The 17208-nt window shown below is 37.0% G+C and overlaps 1 protein-coding gene across 33 annotated transcripts in view; it reads right to left on the minus strand.

Annotated features, from left to right (window-relative positions):
* Window positions 1-17208, minus strand: part of CAMTA1 (calmodulin binding transcription activator 1) — a 938154-nt gene that overhangs the window by 892198 nt on the left and 28748 nt on the right. For 18 of the 33 annotated variants that reach the window (XM_058304500.2, XM_058304497.2, XM_058304514.2 and 15 more), the window contains exons 2-3: window positions 9934-10003; window positions 4542-4660 (exon numbers count right to left, since the gene is read on the minus strand). In XM_058304500.2, coding sequence (XP_058160483.1) covers window positions 4542-4660; window positions 9934-10003 — 189 coding nt within the window. The remainder of the gene's footprint in view (window positions 1-4541; window positions 4661-9933; window positions 10004-17208) is intronic. The other 15 variants (XM_058304523.2, XM_058304506.2, XM_058304505.2 and 12 more) reach the window with 1 other exon arrangement.

A 17208-nucleotide genomic window follows, 5' to 3' on the forward strand; every position in this document is an offset into this window, starting at 1 on the left:
TGAGTAATTATAAAGTACTCATTTATGCAATCAGAAAGTTACATTAGCGTAATTATTTTTGGCTCTGAGCCTCAAAAATATTAACTTAAAATGCAGAAACCTTATAACAGTTCACCTAATGAAGTTGAACTTCATTATGAAATAAGAGTTGGTTCTTTAACAAATGTGTTCTCTGTTCAATACATGCTTTCTCCCCTGTGCTGGAAATAAAAATCAGGCCTAACCCTTGAGTTAAGCAATGGATGGTGACATTATTACAAAATGTCTACTGTTAATATTTTTCTTCCTTTTCAAGAGCCCATAAAACCCTTTTCAGTATTTGTTAAGAATTGAAACTACTTCCCTAAGAAATGGCTACTTTAAAAAAATCAACACCCATATATACATTAAGTTTATGCATAATATTTGAAAATGCAAGTGAATAAAAGAAGCCAAACAATTTCATTTTTTAAAAAATAGTACCATATTTTGAGAAGGATTAAAAGTAACTAAATGGCTACAACAGTTTGGAAAATATCACTTTGAAATTGTTCTTTGGGACTGAATGGGAGGAAGCAGGGCAAGGGACTGATTGAGAATATGGGCTCTGTGTCAGGATACTGTGAGATTGGATTCCAAAGACCACCACTCTCCAGCTAAGTGGCTCTAGAGCAGGAGTTCTTAAACTATTTGTTCCAAGAACCCTTTTGTCAGTCAGGTGAAAACCACAGACCCTTTACTAAGTCTACACTATATCGTGTATTATTTAACAAATACATCACACCCACACCAACACGTCACTAACCCACAAGAATAATGTTTTTTGGAATTTCAATTCAAGCTCACAGGCCCCTTGTTAAGAACTCCTGCTCTAGATAAATCATTTTACATCTCCCGTGGCTCAAGATTCCTCATAATATATCATAGGTTAATTCAAAGATTAAATGTGTTTATTCATGGAAAGGACTCAACAGTAAATAGCATACAATAGATGCTCAATAAATGTCACCTGCCATTGTCATTTGTCATCATGATCACTTTTATCACCTTCAGAAGCTGGGAAAGTTGTATGTAGCTGAGAGAATATAATCTAAAATTGACTCATTTTTTAGATATAACATTTAATTGATTTTGCGATTGCAAATAATACTCATGAAAGGCAGGAGATTTTGTATTCCAGTGGATTAGGAAAGGTTAAAAGAAGCTTAACCAAGTCCTAAGATCTCTCATCTAGAAATAGTCCTCCTTTTGGGGACTTCCAGCTCCAGCAAACATTTGCATATGAACCGACAATACCAGTTCTATATTAACTCTTTTTAACCCAAAACTAGTTCACAAAACAGATCTGCTGAGAACTCTATGTGGTTTAGAATTACAAGGTTTTTATTTTGTCTAGACAACACGCAATAGAATGAAAGCTACTAAGAATTAAAAAGCAACATGGAAGAACTTACGCTCAGACAGACCCATACTCTACCAAGTGTGACGTCTTGGCAAAATCACTTAACCATTTTCTACTTATGCTACCCCCTTGCAGTATTATTATGAGACTTAGAAGTAAAATATATATGTAAGTAAGCACCCATGCACTCAACAAATGGCAGCATCTGGAGGGGTACAAACTCTCTCTCAACAGATAAATTCATATATATACATACACGCATACTGTAAAAGTTGTTTTTTCTCAAATCACAGATATTTAAACATAGAGCTGAGCCAAGGAATTCCTCAAAAGTATTAAGGAGTCTCATTATACCCAGGAATTCACATGTACACACTCAGCAGACAGACAGAGAGAGAACGAGCGAGGATGCAAAAACACAAGGGGCAGAGAGGTGGCAGCTGACATCCTCCAGGCAACTGGGCTGCCACACTACCCCATGAACATATGCTCTGCAGCGAGCGTGAGATGGGAAACACAAATCTGCTGTTCCCTGACTGCTCGCATTCCCACACACCCCTCCCAGTGTGCATGGCTTGTCCCGGTGAGTGTGATTTAAAGAAATGTGGGTTTTGTGCAACACAGCTAAGGACAAGCCAACCACTTCACTTGGTCCTCCACGTAGGCAAGTAATCTAACCCAACTTTATAAGGAGAGCAGGCTCTTAAGAGCAGGATGACCAAACTGTTTTATGAGCAATTCATGAGATTTCACGGACAATCCTGGATAAATAAGCTTTTTGCCTGACACAGGACCACAGAGCCCCAGTGAGACAGAGCCACTGAACAACACTTTCTTCAGGTTTCAACATCAACAGAATGGATGACTGGCTGAAGAACATATGAAAGTACCAATCTCTAGTCAGATAAAGAACTAAATGAATTAGTAACAGTACTGATTTTGTTCCTCCTAGTATCCAAGCCAGTTAAAAACAGTGACCAGTTAGCATCATTACCACAAAACTCCAACGAATTAACTTCTTTTCCAAGTCTTCTGCTGTTCCTCTCAAGACTCCCCTATTTTTCCTATAGCCAACAAAAGAAACAAGGAAAAAAGCCAACATCCTCTACATAGAAATATGACCAACCCTTTAAATTTGGTTCTATCTCAACAGTTTGTCCCTCAAATGCTGAGCTGACCAATAACCCAAAGAACTAGATAAAAGGGAAAAGGTCTCTGGCTCCACCCACATCAGCTGTGCCAACTTTTTAGAACGAGTATTTCCTCTTGCACTTTTTCCAGCAGTAGTGATAGCTTGTACACAGCTTGCCACATTTTCTCACCTAGACCCTAATTTTACATTTCACCCTCACAGAAAAGAATGCATTCCCCTCTATGGAATCTTGGACTTTAGCAACTCTGTGACCTAAACAAAAGGCCTCCAAAGAGGTATGTTCTAGCATGTGGAAGGAAAATGCAGAATAATCTCTTATTTTTCTATCTCATCCTCTACAAAAATTCTTTATTGGATGTTATACAATGTATACTGGGACAGTGGGATGTGTAAATAACATAAATAAATAAATATGTGAAAGTTGAAGGGCTATGCTCAAAAATTTCAAAAGGTTTTCAAAACTACTTATCTAAATAATCTACAAACTAAAGTTCTGACAGTTGCACTCAGCTTTGTAAGACTCTCTAAGATCATTTTCATTAATTAAGCAATTTCTGGTTTCAAATATAACTTCAAATCATACAATTAAAATAAACTGCCAATGTCATATGAAATATAACACTGAAAAAATGCATAACTATTATGTATAAATAAAAACATTCATAAATAAATTGAAACTAATGTATAATATGGTATCAAATTTATGTATCAAGGAAAACTAAGAAACATGGGGAGTTTTTAAATAATTCATGACCTAGTTGTGGATATGCTGAAAAGTTTCTAAATTATACTATTTTGCTGTTAGAGTAACCAATTATGACTTTCAGCATATTTACTTTTTCAGTGTCTAAAATGTTTAAAATAGTTAATAACTGATTAAAAAATCTCTAAACAAGCTAATGTTTGTCAAAACAAAAATATTCTGTCTGTGGGGGGAAAATAATATATGCAAATAATCAAAATATACATACCTTAAAAGAAATTTAAAATCAGTTGAAACACGGTAACAAAGCTATGAGGTTCTACTGTGATAAGTAGAAAGATTTTTTTCTATATTGAGAAGTCAGAACGAAATCTTTTAAGAAAGAGTAAAGAGGAATCAATATTATCTTCATCAGTCTTTTAACAGGACTGAGTGATCAAAAGGGTGCTAGTACTTAATATGAAGTAAATGTTGAACCAGCAACACACAAATTGGTTTAAACCAACTCTGCAAGACCAGGAACCCCAGCCATTTGAATTAAAAGAACGTAATTCCCAAACTGATGGATAGATTTCCAATTCTTCTCACCACTAAACAGGGATTCCCCTAAATTGAACTACTCAGATTTCAATAAAAAGCATGACAAGGTAATCCACACCTAATATTAAGACTCCTAGATTAAAGTTTACCATAAAAGGCAATATCACCCAAGAAGACAAACATTTATTCATGCTACTTCATTGATCCACTTTCTAATTGGATGTCAAATACACAATCTACCATATGGCCTTCGTTCTTAATAAAAATTCCTATCATTAAGGTAAATCACTTAATTCTCCAAGCAAACTCTCTTTGTCAGAGAGGACAAAGTACTGTTCTGCTAATAAGAAGCCTACCCTTCCCAATTCTACAGGAACTGCACGTTGTCAAGACACTGCACTGTTTGTGGAAAGCTGGGGATATTTCTTTACTAATTCATGACAACCTAAGAGTTAATGTTTAACTGGGATGCAGAGTTAACCACAGCTCTGAGACACCCAAATGCAAGAAAGCACACACACAGAAGAAACGCGTGCTACCTTAGTTAGTCAGCATGCACATTTTACAGTTTTCAATGCAAGCCAAGCAGATCAGAGCCAGTCCAAGAAACATATTGGTTTCTGTCAAACTGAGACTAGTCTTCTCAAATATGATTTCCTATGTCGATATTTTGAATTTAAAGCTAATATAAAGCAATACTATGCAAAACGACCTAATTGTCCTTTAAAAAAAAATTACATCCTAAGAAACAGAAATTTATCTACCTCATTAGTGTTCCAGCGGTGCCTCTCTTTTGGTAAACTTGAACATTTCGGCAGACATTCAAGCAGCTTTTTCGGTAAAAAGATTTTTACATGACTACTATTGCTGTTCCCATGATCATCTATAAAGAAGAAAACAATACATTCAGAGAAAATAATAGAGAACACCTCCTTTAAGTCTACTGGCAAAGTCAGAAACAGCAGTTCAGTTTAGTCACTGGGAGGCCCAGAGGAGGAGAAGGCCCCATTATTCCTCCGAACTAATAATCCCCATTTACACATTTATCAGATAGATGACAGCAGGAATCTGGGCAGGAGGCTCTAAATAAGATGGAGCTTTTGCTCCACAACAAGCGAGTGAACAGGGAAAGATCTCAGCAGCTGCCCATAACCAGAATGTTACTTTTTAAAGATTATTTCCCCATATTTTCATGAAGCACATCAAAATTGCAAAATAATTTAAATTCACAAAACCCAGAAACCTTTCATTAACCAGTTTAAAACATCTTAAGTTTTCTAATAAGAATTATATATTAGATTTTATTTATAAACTAAGAGTACTTTATCCCCCGGGATAAAAACAGAAGTTATCCTTTCAAAAGCAAATCACAAATCTTATAAATCTAAGGGATTTAAACTTTCTACCCAAGCAATACAGAAGTTGGTCTTTCTAGCCTAAATCTAAAATTCTATCATCTTAATTAACTTTATTTATATATACATGTCTAATAATTAAAGTATTTCATCAAAATGTAACTTCTAAATGAGTTAGAGACAAATTAATTACTTTCAAACTAGATGGTATATCTGACTACCTTACAAGCAATCTACCTCATGCTTTCTCTAAGAGATCATTCCCTTTACATAACACTGAACATTCATTTATTATTTCACTCCTACAACAATGTCTCTTTGCCTGGCTCAAAATTTCTTGCCACTTTAGCGTGTTCAGGTCAAAGTTCCAAACTACCCACTCCAATTTTTGTTTAAATGTTAAATGGAAGCCCCAACATCGAAAGGGTGCAATGCATAACTAAGTACTGAGGAGCAATACACTAAAACATTAAAGACTGAATTTGCTCCATTAAGTAACAATAGAAAGGACTTATTCAGCTATTAAGAAGGCATAATAAAAAATTTTTTTTAAAAACACTGAACTCAGAGTCGAGCGTCCAGGATTCTGGCCCAGTTCTGCTACATTCTAATTGTGTGACCTTGGGTAAGTTACTTAATATTTTCAGTTTTACCAAGTCAAGGAAAATTGGATGATCTCTAATTCTCTTCAAGGCACAAATCTCTGTAAAATTTACTATCATTCAATAACTTAAAATGCCTAACAATTAAACAACCTTACAGAGGCAAACAGGGCATTAATTAATGTTAAAAGTGAAATACAATAGTCTCCAGTTATTTACTATAATTTTGTTTAGAATAGTCTACTTTTTCCTTTTTTTTTTTTAAGATTTATTTTTATTTATTTAATTCCCCTCCCCTCTCCCGGTTGTCTGTTTTCTGTGTCTTTTTGCTGCGTCTTGTTTCTTTGTCCGCTTCTATGTCTCATCAGCGGCACGGGAAGTGTGGGCGGCACCATTCTCGGCAGGCTGCACTTTCCTTCGCACTGGGCGGCTCTCCTTACGGGTGCACTCCTTGCGCGTAGGGGGGACACCCCTGCGTGGCAGGGCACACCTTGCGCGCATCAACACTGCGCATGGGCCAGCTCTACACGGGTCAAGGAGGCCCGGGGTTTGAACCGTGGACCTCCCATGTGGTAGACGGACGCCCTAACCACTGGGCCGAAGTCCGTTTCCCTAGTCTACTTTTTCAACATGTGAAAATATAAAAGAATAAAAATATATTTTCTACGATCACAATAAAATCTTCTCAAACATTTTTCACCTGATTAACTCATTTCTTCTCAAGGAAAAGATCTTGGGAAAATACTGGGCAGAGGAGTAAAGTCTAAAAAAAATTTACTGCATCACGTAGAAATATTTTATAGGGATAAACATAAGATAGTTTTAGTGCACTAAATGTTTTTTTGGTCCATGAACTACAAAACCAATTGAATTATAATACCCAGTCATATTCTTATAAGCAGTATTAAAACTTGAAAATCTTAACTGACTGCTTTTAAGATTCTAAAATTTTAATTTAACAGCAAAAGATTAAGCTTGCTATGAAACCAAAAGGAAACAGTTCAACTAAGAGAAAGTTCATAGAAAGTTCTGTATTAATTACACATTATAGAAGCTTTGTGATTTTATGTGCTTATGCAATGCTCCCTGCACTTCGTCCTCCTACTGGACGTACCATGGGCCATAAAACTTTAAAGCACAGAATACCAAATCACATGAGACTTTACCTCCCTTCTCTCTGTCCTTAAAGTGGTTTACTCTCATTTTTAAAGTCCCCCATGATATGCATGATTCTGAAGGTAAAAATGAAATTCTAAAATCTATACTCAATTTAAATATTCAACATTTCCAGAGTATCTTTCCTGAAAATAGCATTGCAGTAGCCTCTCAAACAATGGGCTTACTTTGAATGGTATATACAGTCTCATCTCTGAGAAAGCTATTTGTTTTAAGCATAATTCTGAACAACAAGGAACAGAATATTAAAACACCAGCTTCTATTTCTGTTTATCATCACAACCTGATGTTAATTTTCTGTTATTTTAGCCTCCTTGAGGGATCTAGATGCCCTGTAGCACATAAAGCTTATGTATGTATATATGTATGTACGAACGTACGCATGTATGTATATGCAGTGTGTGTATATATGTAGTATATATACACATTAGAGAGAGATGGTGCTCTTTTCAACAGCACAACTAACTGCTATAGAAAATGCTTCAGTCTTCCATTCTGATACCATATCAAGAAGTGGTGAATGGGCCCAAAGGCTTTCAAAAGGGAGAAGTAGAAAGGCTGTATAAGCATAGTCTCAATAAAGTTTCTAAATAAAGCACTTTATGGGGATGTGCAGCAGTGGATTCAAAAGGAAAAGGAGTATGACAGGCCAATGGGTTCCCCTTAACCAGGTTTTAAACTGTGCTATTTCAAGAACCTTAGGTTCATGCTAAATATAAAAGGGATGTTTATAAGATACATAATAATGGGTAAATTTTCCCACTGTGAATTATGAAGATGGCAACTTTAATACTGGGAAAAGAATATTAGGAACTAAAAATGTTAAAACCTCTCAGATTTTCGAATTCCAATTTTTCCAGGGAAAGTGTGATAAAGACTAATTTTGCTTTTACAATGGAAAGGAATTATTCACATGTCTGTACTGTATAAAAATATCTTTCAGTTAAAAAATGCTTTTTAATGTTTCTGGAACAACTACACAATATAAAATAATTAAACACATGTGCCAGTTTTTAAGTCTTTATATAGTATCTTGAGTTAAAAAGAAATTCAGGTATACACACTAATTTCAAATACATCTCAGTATTTAATCCAAATATTTAAACTTTGGCACTGTACAATGATGGTGTCAACCAAATGATAGTAAAACATTTCATTATCATTATCTAGTAAAATATGCATGTATGATACATGACTCTACAAAATAATCTTCTAACCTACTTCACAATAAAAATAACTAGTGAAGCTCCTAAAACTGACAGATGATGTGCATGGCTGACAGCTATAATTCTAGAGAATGAGCCATCTTTTCTAGTCAGCCTTCAAATATTTTCTAAATAATATTTTTAGAGGAATAGCATAATTTAACTAAAACGTTTGAAAATGTACAAAACTTCTCATTCATTTAACGTTAATTAGGCAAAACAGAATTCTCCTTTTCATGTTTTGTTTCTAAAAATTGAGATTCACATTTAAAATTCTTTAAAGTTCAAAGAAGTATGTTTGACCTTTTCAACATTCTGTTGACTTCTGCAAGTTAAATTATAACTATATTAACTTTAACCTGGAAATGATATATCCATTTTATTTAAATAATTTTGTTTCTCTGAATAGTTGGGAATACTGTTAATCAAGTTGATTATGATTTATCTCTCAACCTCTAGACCAAACTGTTCAAAATAAGTTGGTATAACAGTGCCTTAAATTGTGAAATCTTATTGGGAATGTATTTGATCAACAACTTGGAGTGGTAAAATTAAAAGGAAGCTCTACAATTTTCTGTTTAGCGCTAATTATTATGTGCTTAGATTTAATTAGTAGGATAGGAACTGATTCAGGAAAACATAAGCACATATTGTTATATTCAAGTCAGCACAGTGCTCACAGCAGCAAATACTGCCATTACTAACCTACGACCTTTTAAATCACTATTCACTCAAAATAAATATTAATTAAGCACCAACTGTGTGCCAAGCAATGATCTTTCTCATTATTCTTTTATCAAGAAATTCTCCAAAGTGAATTAAACCCAACTGTAATGATCCAAAAGACTTTTTAAAAGGCTAAAAAACAAAAAATAATAGCTTTTTAATTTAAAGAAATTAGTTTTGCTATTTCACAACCCCTTTCCTCTTCTTACAGTTATGTGATCATCAAATCTTACCCTTCCTGATTTTAGGTGGCCCAGATTTACCCCTTTTCCTATCAATCAGATTACCAAAACTCTGATCTAGGTTTAGGTCAACTTGTAACTCAGGTTCAATAGACTTATGACTATTTGTCTGCCGTTACATTTTTCATCTTAAAAAAATGAGCAAGGTGAGCTGATAAATCAGGGGCGTGAAGCCCTGCAAGCCAATGCTTCGGCTGGGGTTTCATGGCCTTCTCTCTGCATTACCCACTTCATTTCATTTAATTACAAGTTGAGCTACATATGATCAAGTAAATCAAGTTTCTGTTATTTATTAAAGGGTAAACAACATTTGTGGGACCCTATTCTGTATCAGGCACACAGAAAAGATTCTACATCGTGTTTTCTCACTTAATCCTGACAACGACCCATCATCAGGGTATGATTTCCCTCATTTTACAGATGTGGAAACTGAGGTCCAGATTAGTTTGTCCCAGAACCACAGCTAATGAGTGGCTCAAATGGGATTCAAACATGACTCATGGCTTTCCCCACAATGGCACACTGCTCCTACTCCAAGTCAGCTGGTATTTGACACTAGGGTCATGACCTTGTTACAGTAATATCTAACATTCGCAGAGTACTTTGCATTTTCCATGTGATTAAACCCTTTGCCTTGTTTAAGTCTCACAGAAACATTATGAGGTGGATATTAGTATTGCTACCCCCAGGAGAATTAAGTAACTCATCTAAGATCACACAGCAAGTCAATGGCAGAACCCAGGTCCTCAGAGCCCTGGCTGGAGACTATTTCTGCTGCACTACAATGATGGAGTTAATCTCACTGCCAAGCCCACCCCTTCTTGTAATCAAAAGCTTTTTCAAATCCTACCTTCTATAGGTGGCACGGTGTTGAGAACACAGTAGGTGCTAGTTCCGCAGAATACACTTTGGGAAACGCTCTAAGGAAACAGAAAATAAAATGTAAAACTAATCTTTAAAAAAGATATATACTGGCTCTTCTGTGATAATCCTGCCAAAGATGCAAAACCTGAATCTAATCATGAGGAAACATCAGACAAATCCAAATTGAGGAACATTCCACAAATGACTGGCCTGTGATCTTCAAGAGTGTTATAGTCATGAGCATCAATCAAAAAGGGCTGAAAACTGTTCTCTGTTGACTAAGAGACATGACAACTGAACACAACCCAAGGTTCTGAGTGGACCTTTGTCTACCAAGGATATACTGGGTCAATCAACAAAACAGAAACAGAATTTGGGGATTAGATGGTAAAAACGTTTAACAATGTTATAGTCCTGATTTTGATTACTATATAGTGGTTGTAGAGGAAAACATTCTTGTTTGTAGAAAATACATAACAGAGTATTTAAGGGTGATGGAACATCATATATCGGCAACTTATTCTCAGAGCTCAAGAGGGAGAAGTTCTCTGTGCTACACCTGGAAGTTCTGCATAGGCTTGAGATCATTTCAAAAATTTTAAATATGTGTATGAAGAAAATATACACTGGTGAACATGTATGACTTGTCTAATTTTTTAAAATGAGGAGTATTAAGTGCTGTATAGATTGTAAACTTTTTTACTTAGAAGAACAAGGTCATATTCAATTTTGCAGTTCAGCCAATATTCAATGACATTATTAACCATTTCCCAAAAGTAAGCCCAATAACCTTCTCATCCAAAAGAACCTACTCAGTAAGTATGGTAGGTGTAGTAAGTCAGGAGGAAGTTGGAAAACATGGCCCCTGCCTTCTGTCACCTTCATTTAAAAATCTATAAAAATCATATAAAAATCTATAAAATGGTAACTTTACAAAAAGAAAAAAATTTTTCTTTGAGTCTTGCCACCCAATTATTTTCAGTCCTAAGAATATCCTTTTTCCCTGGGTGCAATATTAAATAAATTCTTGGACTGTTCATCCTTTATTACATACCATATATTTATATACTGAGAAAACCAAAGGTATCTTACCAGTTCAACAACCACCATCAACATTTTATCTTTAATAAAATGATTCAAGTTCTACCACTTATTAGCTGTCCTTGGGTAAGTAATTTAACCTCTCTGTATTATCTCATCCAAAAAAGAGATGATAGGCTTTGGGGGGTGGATTAAATGAGATAATGCCTACTAAAGGGCTTTGAATTCAAAAGCATTACACAGACATAAAATACTACTGTAACTACTGTTAATAAAAGTAATCCTTAACAATGATAACAATTTCTAAAAACAAACAGAACTACCAGGATTTTCTATGCCAAGAATGTTGAGATCTGACTAAACTTGACCTCCATGAATTTTTTATTTTCCTCTCCCTTATATCCAAAATCATGTACTTCAGAATTTAAATTATTTGCAGGGTCCAAATAATAAACCTTTCTCTATAATGTGATTCCTAACTACTAGGATAACCATTAGCTCCCTAATTCTTTCTTTTTTGTTTCTGGAAATTGCTTGTTTCAGGATTTTTATCGTCCTTCCCCTATTTGATTTAATCCTTTAAGCTATGGTAACATTTTAGCCTAAGGATTCTCCCCATAAACTATGGACTAACCTCAGAATTCATGTATCCCTTAGAAAATACATTCATTTCCTGTCATCACTATGAGCATGGAGTTGGAGCACATTAAAAAGTGACTGATATATAAAGCCAACAGTATTCTGACTTCTGGTAACATTTGCAAGAGTCACCAGCAACAGCCTACTAACCACATTCAGGCAACATCTCATATTAACATAAAGTCGTTTCTGAACTGAAACTTGAAATTTTATGATGTTAAGGAAAAATGTCTCCCATTCAGGGTTTAACATTTTCTGGCTTCCTACTACCTGAACCCAAAATGACAGCCTGAGATTACCACTTAGCAAGACACCAAACAAGAGTCTCATGTCCAAAGTTCTCCAAATCACTAACATACAGTGAGACATGTTAATGAATGGTTCCATAAAAAAGGGATTTTTATACCTGACTTCAAAACTTGATGATAAATAGATTAGTGGTAAAATATACCAAGTTTTTAAAAGTAAGAATTAAACACTAAAATAACATATGAAACAGAAATGTCACGTATGGCGACCAGCCATGCTTTCTCCACAGCGCTGTGGGTGTGAGAAGGGGAAACACACACAATAGTCCATTCAAATAAAATACTGCAACCATGAAAAATAAAGTACTAAGAGTTAATTTAACTAAGAAAGAAAGTCACTCACAGAAGTAGAGAGGGAAATCATTCTAACCTCAAAAGCACCAGGTTCTCAGAGCAAACAAGCAAAAATACAGTAAAACTTACATGAGAAGAAACATGGCGGTCAAGTATTGAATACTAATACCAGTGTGCCCAAGCTGAATTAGGTCCTTCCATGTGGCCCCTTGAGGGGAGAGCATTGATCTTAAGAGCTGAAGTCAACCCCAGTTCCACTACCCACTGCTGATACGTCCTGCGCAAACCAGCTAGCCTCCCGATCCAAAAGGCAGGAGATGGGAGCAGAGCAAGTACAAGCTTTAAAGTCAGACAGAGCCAGGTAGGGGTCCTCTCTCAGCAGCAAGCCTCCATGCTCTGTCCCAGTCAGAACTCTCATCTCTCAAACCTTTCGCTGGCAGGCATAGATAGCCCTGTGGGGGCCCCTACGCTGGGCCAGGTCTCCCTCTAGCAGAATGCATGTCTCCCTATTGCAATCCCTTTCATTTGTCCGACAAACATTAAATGAGCACCTAATACACGTCAACACTGTTCTTGGAGTTGGACATGGCAGTGAATAAGAGAGACAAGGTTCTGCCCTCATAGAGTTAAATTCTAGTGGAAGGAAAACAGAAACAAATGTGATATTTTCCAAAAGGAAATAAATCAGAGAACTGTGACAGAGCTAGAGGGCTCCACCATCCTGAACAACCACGTGGGACAGGCAGTGCTTCAGCACGCACAGCACGCGGCGTGAGCCAAGAAGGAATACGTCCTCAGAGCAGCAAGAAGACTGGCTCTCAGCCTTAGCAACACATCACCATCACCCAGGTAGATTTCTAAAATTCTGACGCCCAGGCTGCAAGCCTGACCAATTAGGGCAGAATGTCTAGGGATGGGATGCAGGCATCAGTAAAGTTTCCCCAAGTGATTCCAACATGCATCCGAGGTTGAGAGCCACTGAAGAAAGCAGATGTGTAGAGGTTGGGAGGTGAAGAATGTTCTTGTTTGGTTGTCTATTTTTTGTTTATTATTATTAAAATAATGAAAATGCTCTAATAATGGCTGAAGTGATGAATGTACAGCTATATGATTACACCAAATACCATTGACTGTATACTTTAGATGAACAGTATGCTTTATCAATATGTATCAATAAATTTGATTTGTTTAAAAGGAGAAAAAGAAAAAGGAAGCAGATATGTGGCTCTGGATTTCTCACTAGTAAAGTGGGCAGGGGAATGAAAGCAGTACTTCTCAAACTTCAACAGGCACACAGATCATCTGGGGGGCTGATCCCCAGGTCTGAGTAGGGCCAGTTTGCCAGTCAGACAAGTCCCCCAGATGTGCCGGGGTATGGCCACACCCTGAGGGTGAGGGCCTCGATGATCCAGATAAAGATAAGAAATTAGAACCAACCTAAAAAACAGCCTTCCAGTCTTAACATTCCTCAACCGCATAACTCCATGAGTAGGGACTATAAACTAAAAGAGTACCAGAGTACCTCATGTCTGTTGACATTGACTAAAGTACAAGCTCTAACGGATTCCCAAGCAAGGTAACTGAAAGGAACTATACCTATGGTTATTCTAGTAAGTATCTATTAGGCATAGTGTCCAGTGTCTGCTCTAAGTACCCAAGAGGGGAGATACAGAAACTCTATAAAATGCATTTCCTGCCTGCAAAGGATGTACTGCCTAGCTGAGGAGACAATACTAAAAAATGTAATGAAAACACACACAACTATTAAAGGGTCAAATGAGGGGAGACGTAGCAGTAGGGAAACTCAGAAGAATACTAATGGAAAAATCTGTGTACCAAGCACAAACTCCTTGAAGCCATTGACTACGTTTTATTCATTTTTGTCTCTCTTCAGAGAACCTAGGTCAGGGCGTTACACAGTCATATATATACACATAGAGTTCTTTTCTTTGGAATATGGAATAAATGAAACAAAATACTATATAATAAAAAATGAGTACAGGCTTTTGAAGAGAGTAGTCGCATGATGAACACTGTAGTTACCATTCTTTGAAATAAAGATTGAGAATTTTAAGTCTCCACAGAGTACCTTGAAAGCTGAAGATCCACATGGCTTATTAAATAAAAGATGGAGCAAAGCCACACTGCAGTACAATAAACCATTTTTACCAGTTAGAAGTGATACATTTAAAACTTTTGTCATTAATAATTTTCATGACTTAAATTGATTCTTGAAATTCACTGGCCACACATTACTATAACATAATACATAAATAATCAAAATTAAAGCAAAGTCCAAAATTCTTAACAACATTACTGAACTCACCAATTTTGCCTATTACTCTGGGCCTCGTGCCTAGAGTAGTTAGGGAGACAAACTCTTAGAACACAGAGTACATAATGGCTCAAATACCACGGATAGTCACTTCTTGCTTAAGGCCAAAACCGGTGTCCCTGATCAGGAGCCATCTCCCCTCCGTGGACTCTGGGGTCCACACTCCCTCCATGCTCCTTCACAGGAGACTTTCTCTTCTCTGCATCAAACCAGCAGATACGGAAAGTGCACACTAGGTTTTCCACAAGCACTCCAGAACTTCTCTGCTCCCTTACCACTGGCCAGGCTGGTCACTAATTCCAAGTGTCCAGGAAAAAGAGAAAATAGGTTCATGATCAAAAAGCAATCTCTGCCATAATGAACTCTTTTTTTTTTTTAACTTTTTATTTTGAAACATTTTCACATGTACAGGAAAGTTGCGAACATAATACAAAAATAATACAGAGAACTCCAATATACCCCCATTCAGATGTACCAACTTTTAACATTGTGTCGCCTTTGTTGTATCATATCTACCTACCTATTTGCTAATCTTTGAGAGTAAGCTGCATACATTCTGCTTCTTTACCATTTAATAATTCTATGTATCAAATATATATTTTTAATTTAAAGGTAACCAGTGATACAAAAGGAGATATAAAACTTCTAAATCAGAGGGGGGAAATAAGCAAAGAAAACCTAAGCAATATTGCAAAAGGAATACAAACATGCAAGAAGCATTAAAAAAAAAAAAAAACAGTAAGCACAAGATAAAATGACAGAAGGTGATCTGTAATTTTCTTTTCTTGTAGTATCTTTATCTGGCTTTGGTATCAGGGTGATGTTGGCCTCACACAGACAGGTAGTTTTCCCTCCTGTCAATTTTTTTAAAGAGTCTGAGCAGGAATGGTATTAATTCTTCTTGGACTGTTTGGTAGAATTCACCTGTGAAGTGTGAAGCCATCTGTTCCTGGGCTTTTCTTTTTAGGAGGTTTTTGATGACTGATTCAATCTCTTTACTTGTAATTGTTCTGTTGAAATCGTCTAAAGTCTGTGTAGATTGTTCATGTGTTTCTGGGAATATGTCCATTTCATCTAGGTTGTCTAATTTACTGGGATACAGTTGTTCATGGTATTCCCTTATGATACTTTTTATTTCTGTGGGGACAGTAGTAATGTCCCCCTTCTCATTTCTGATTTTATTTATTTGCTTCTTCTCTGTCAGTCTAGCTAAGGGTTTGTCAATTTTTTCTATCTTTTCATGGAAGAAACTTTTGGTTTTGGTAATGTTCTCTATTGCCTTTTTGGGTTTTTTAAAAATCTATTTCACTTATTTCTGCTCTAATCTTCACTATTTCTTTCCTTCTTCTTGCTCTGTATTTAGTTTGCTGTTGTTTTTCTAGTTCCTCCAGGTGAGTAGTTAGATTTTTTTTTTTAAAGCTTGTTTTTTGATTTTTTTTTTAAAGCTTGTTTGATTTTTTTTAATGTGAGCCTTCAGGGGTTTTAAATTTCCTTCTCAGCATTGCCTCCACCACATTCCATAGTTTTTTTTTTTTAATTTACTTTGTTGTCTTTTTTTTTAAAAGATACATAAATCACACAAAATTTTACGTTAAAAAATATAAGATTCCTTGTGATCTATTAATTTTAAAAATTAAAATATACATATATTTAAAAGGTTCCCATATACCCCACTCCCCACTGCGGTCGGTACGTCCTGTCCAGTGGACGACGGGGCAGGAGAGGCCTAGGCTCCTGCGGGGGCTCGCAGGCGTGGAGGGTGCACGGCGGAGAAACCACCACGGAGACGAGGTGAGCACACAGGTCTAATTTATTAAGGGAAGTACATGTGTTTATATAGGGTTATGGGGGAGTGAGCAGGGGACTGATTGGCTGTGGCCAAAGGGGGATTGGATTGGCGGTGGCGAGCATTTGGTGGGGGGAAGAGGCAGATTCTAGGTTGGTGAAGGGGCGGCACCGGCGGGAAAGGGGAACGCGGCTGGGAGTGATTGGTAGGGACTAGTTCCTTGCCTTTTATGGTGCGGCTTGTGCTGCGGCTTGACAGTGCGGGAGGGGGGATGTGAGCGTAGGCAGCTTCTGCTGGCTATCAGCAAGCCGGTGTCGGTTGCCTGGGCGGGGCCGAGGGCAGTGCGCCCGTTCCATGGCTGAGGGCAGTTCACCCGTTCCAGCCGCCCTACACCCGAGTGGTGGGCTGCGCATATCCCCCACTGGGCGCGGCTATGCTTGCCAGCCGGACTTCAGCCTGCCTCACCTCACCCCACACCCCCCATTCCTCCCACATCGACCATCTTTCATCAATGTGGCACATTCATTGCATTTGATGAAATACATTTTGGAGCACTGCTACATAGCATGGATTATAATTTACATTGTAGTTTACCCTCTCCCCCAGCCCATTCAGTGGGTTATGGCAGGATATATAATGTCCTGTATCTGTCCCTGCAATATCATTCAGGACAACTCCAAGTCCCAAGAACGCCCCCATATCACACTTCTTTTTCCCTCTCCCTGCCCTCAGCAACTCCCATGGCCACTGTCTCCACATCAATGATACAATTTCTTCCGTTGCTAGAGTCACAATAATTCTATAGTAGGATACCAGTAAGTCCACTCTAATTCTTATTTTAGTTCTCCATCCTATGGA

The sequence above is a fragment of the Dasypus novemcinctus genome, chromosome 9 (genome assembly GCF_030445035.2).
Source record: "Dasypus novemcinctus isolate mDasNov1 chromosome 9, mDasNov1.1.hap2, whole genome shotgun sequence".
NCBI classification, from domain to species: Eukaryota; Metazoa; Chordata; class Mammalia; order Cingulata; family Dasypodidae; genus Dasypus; species Dasypus novemcinctus.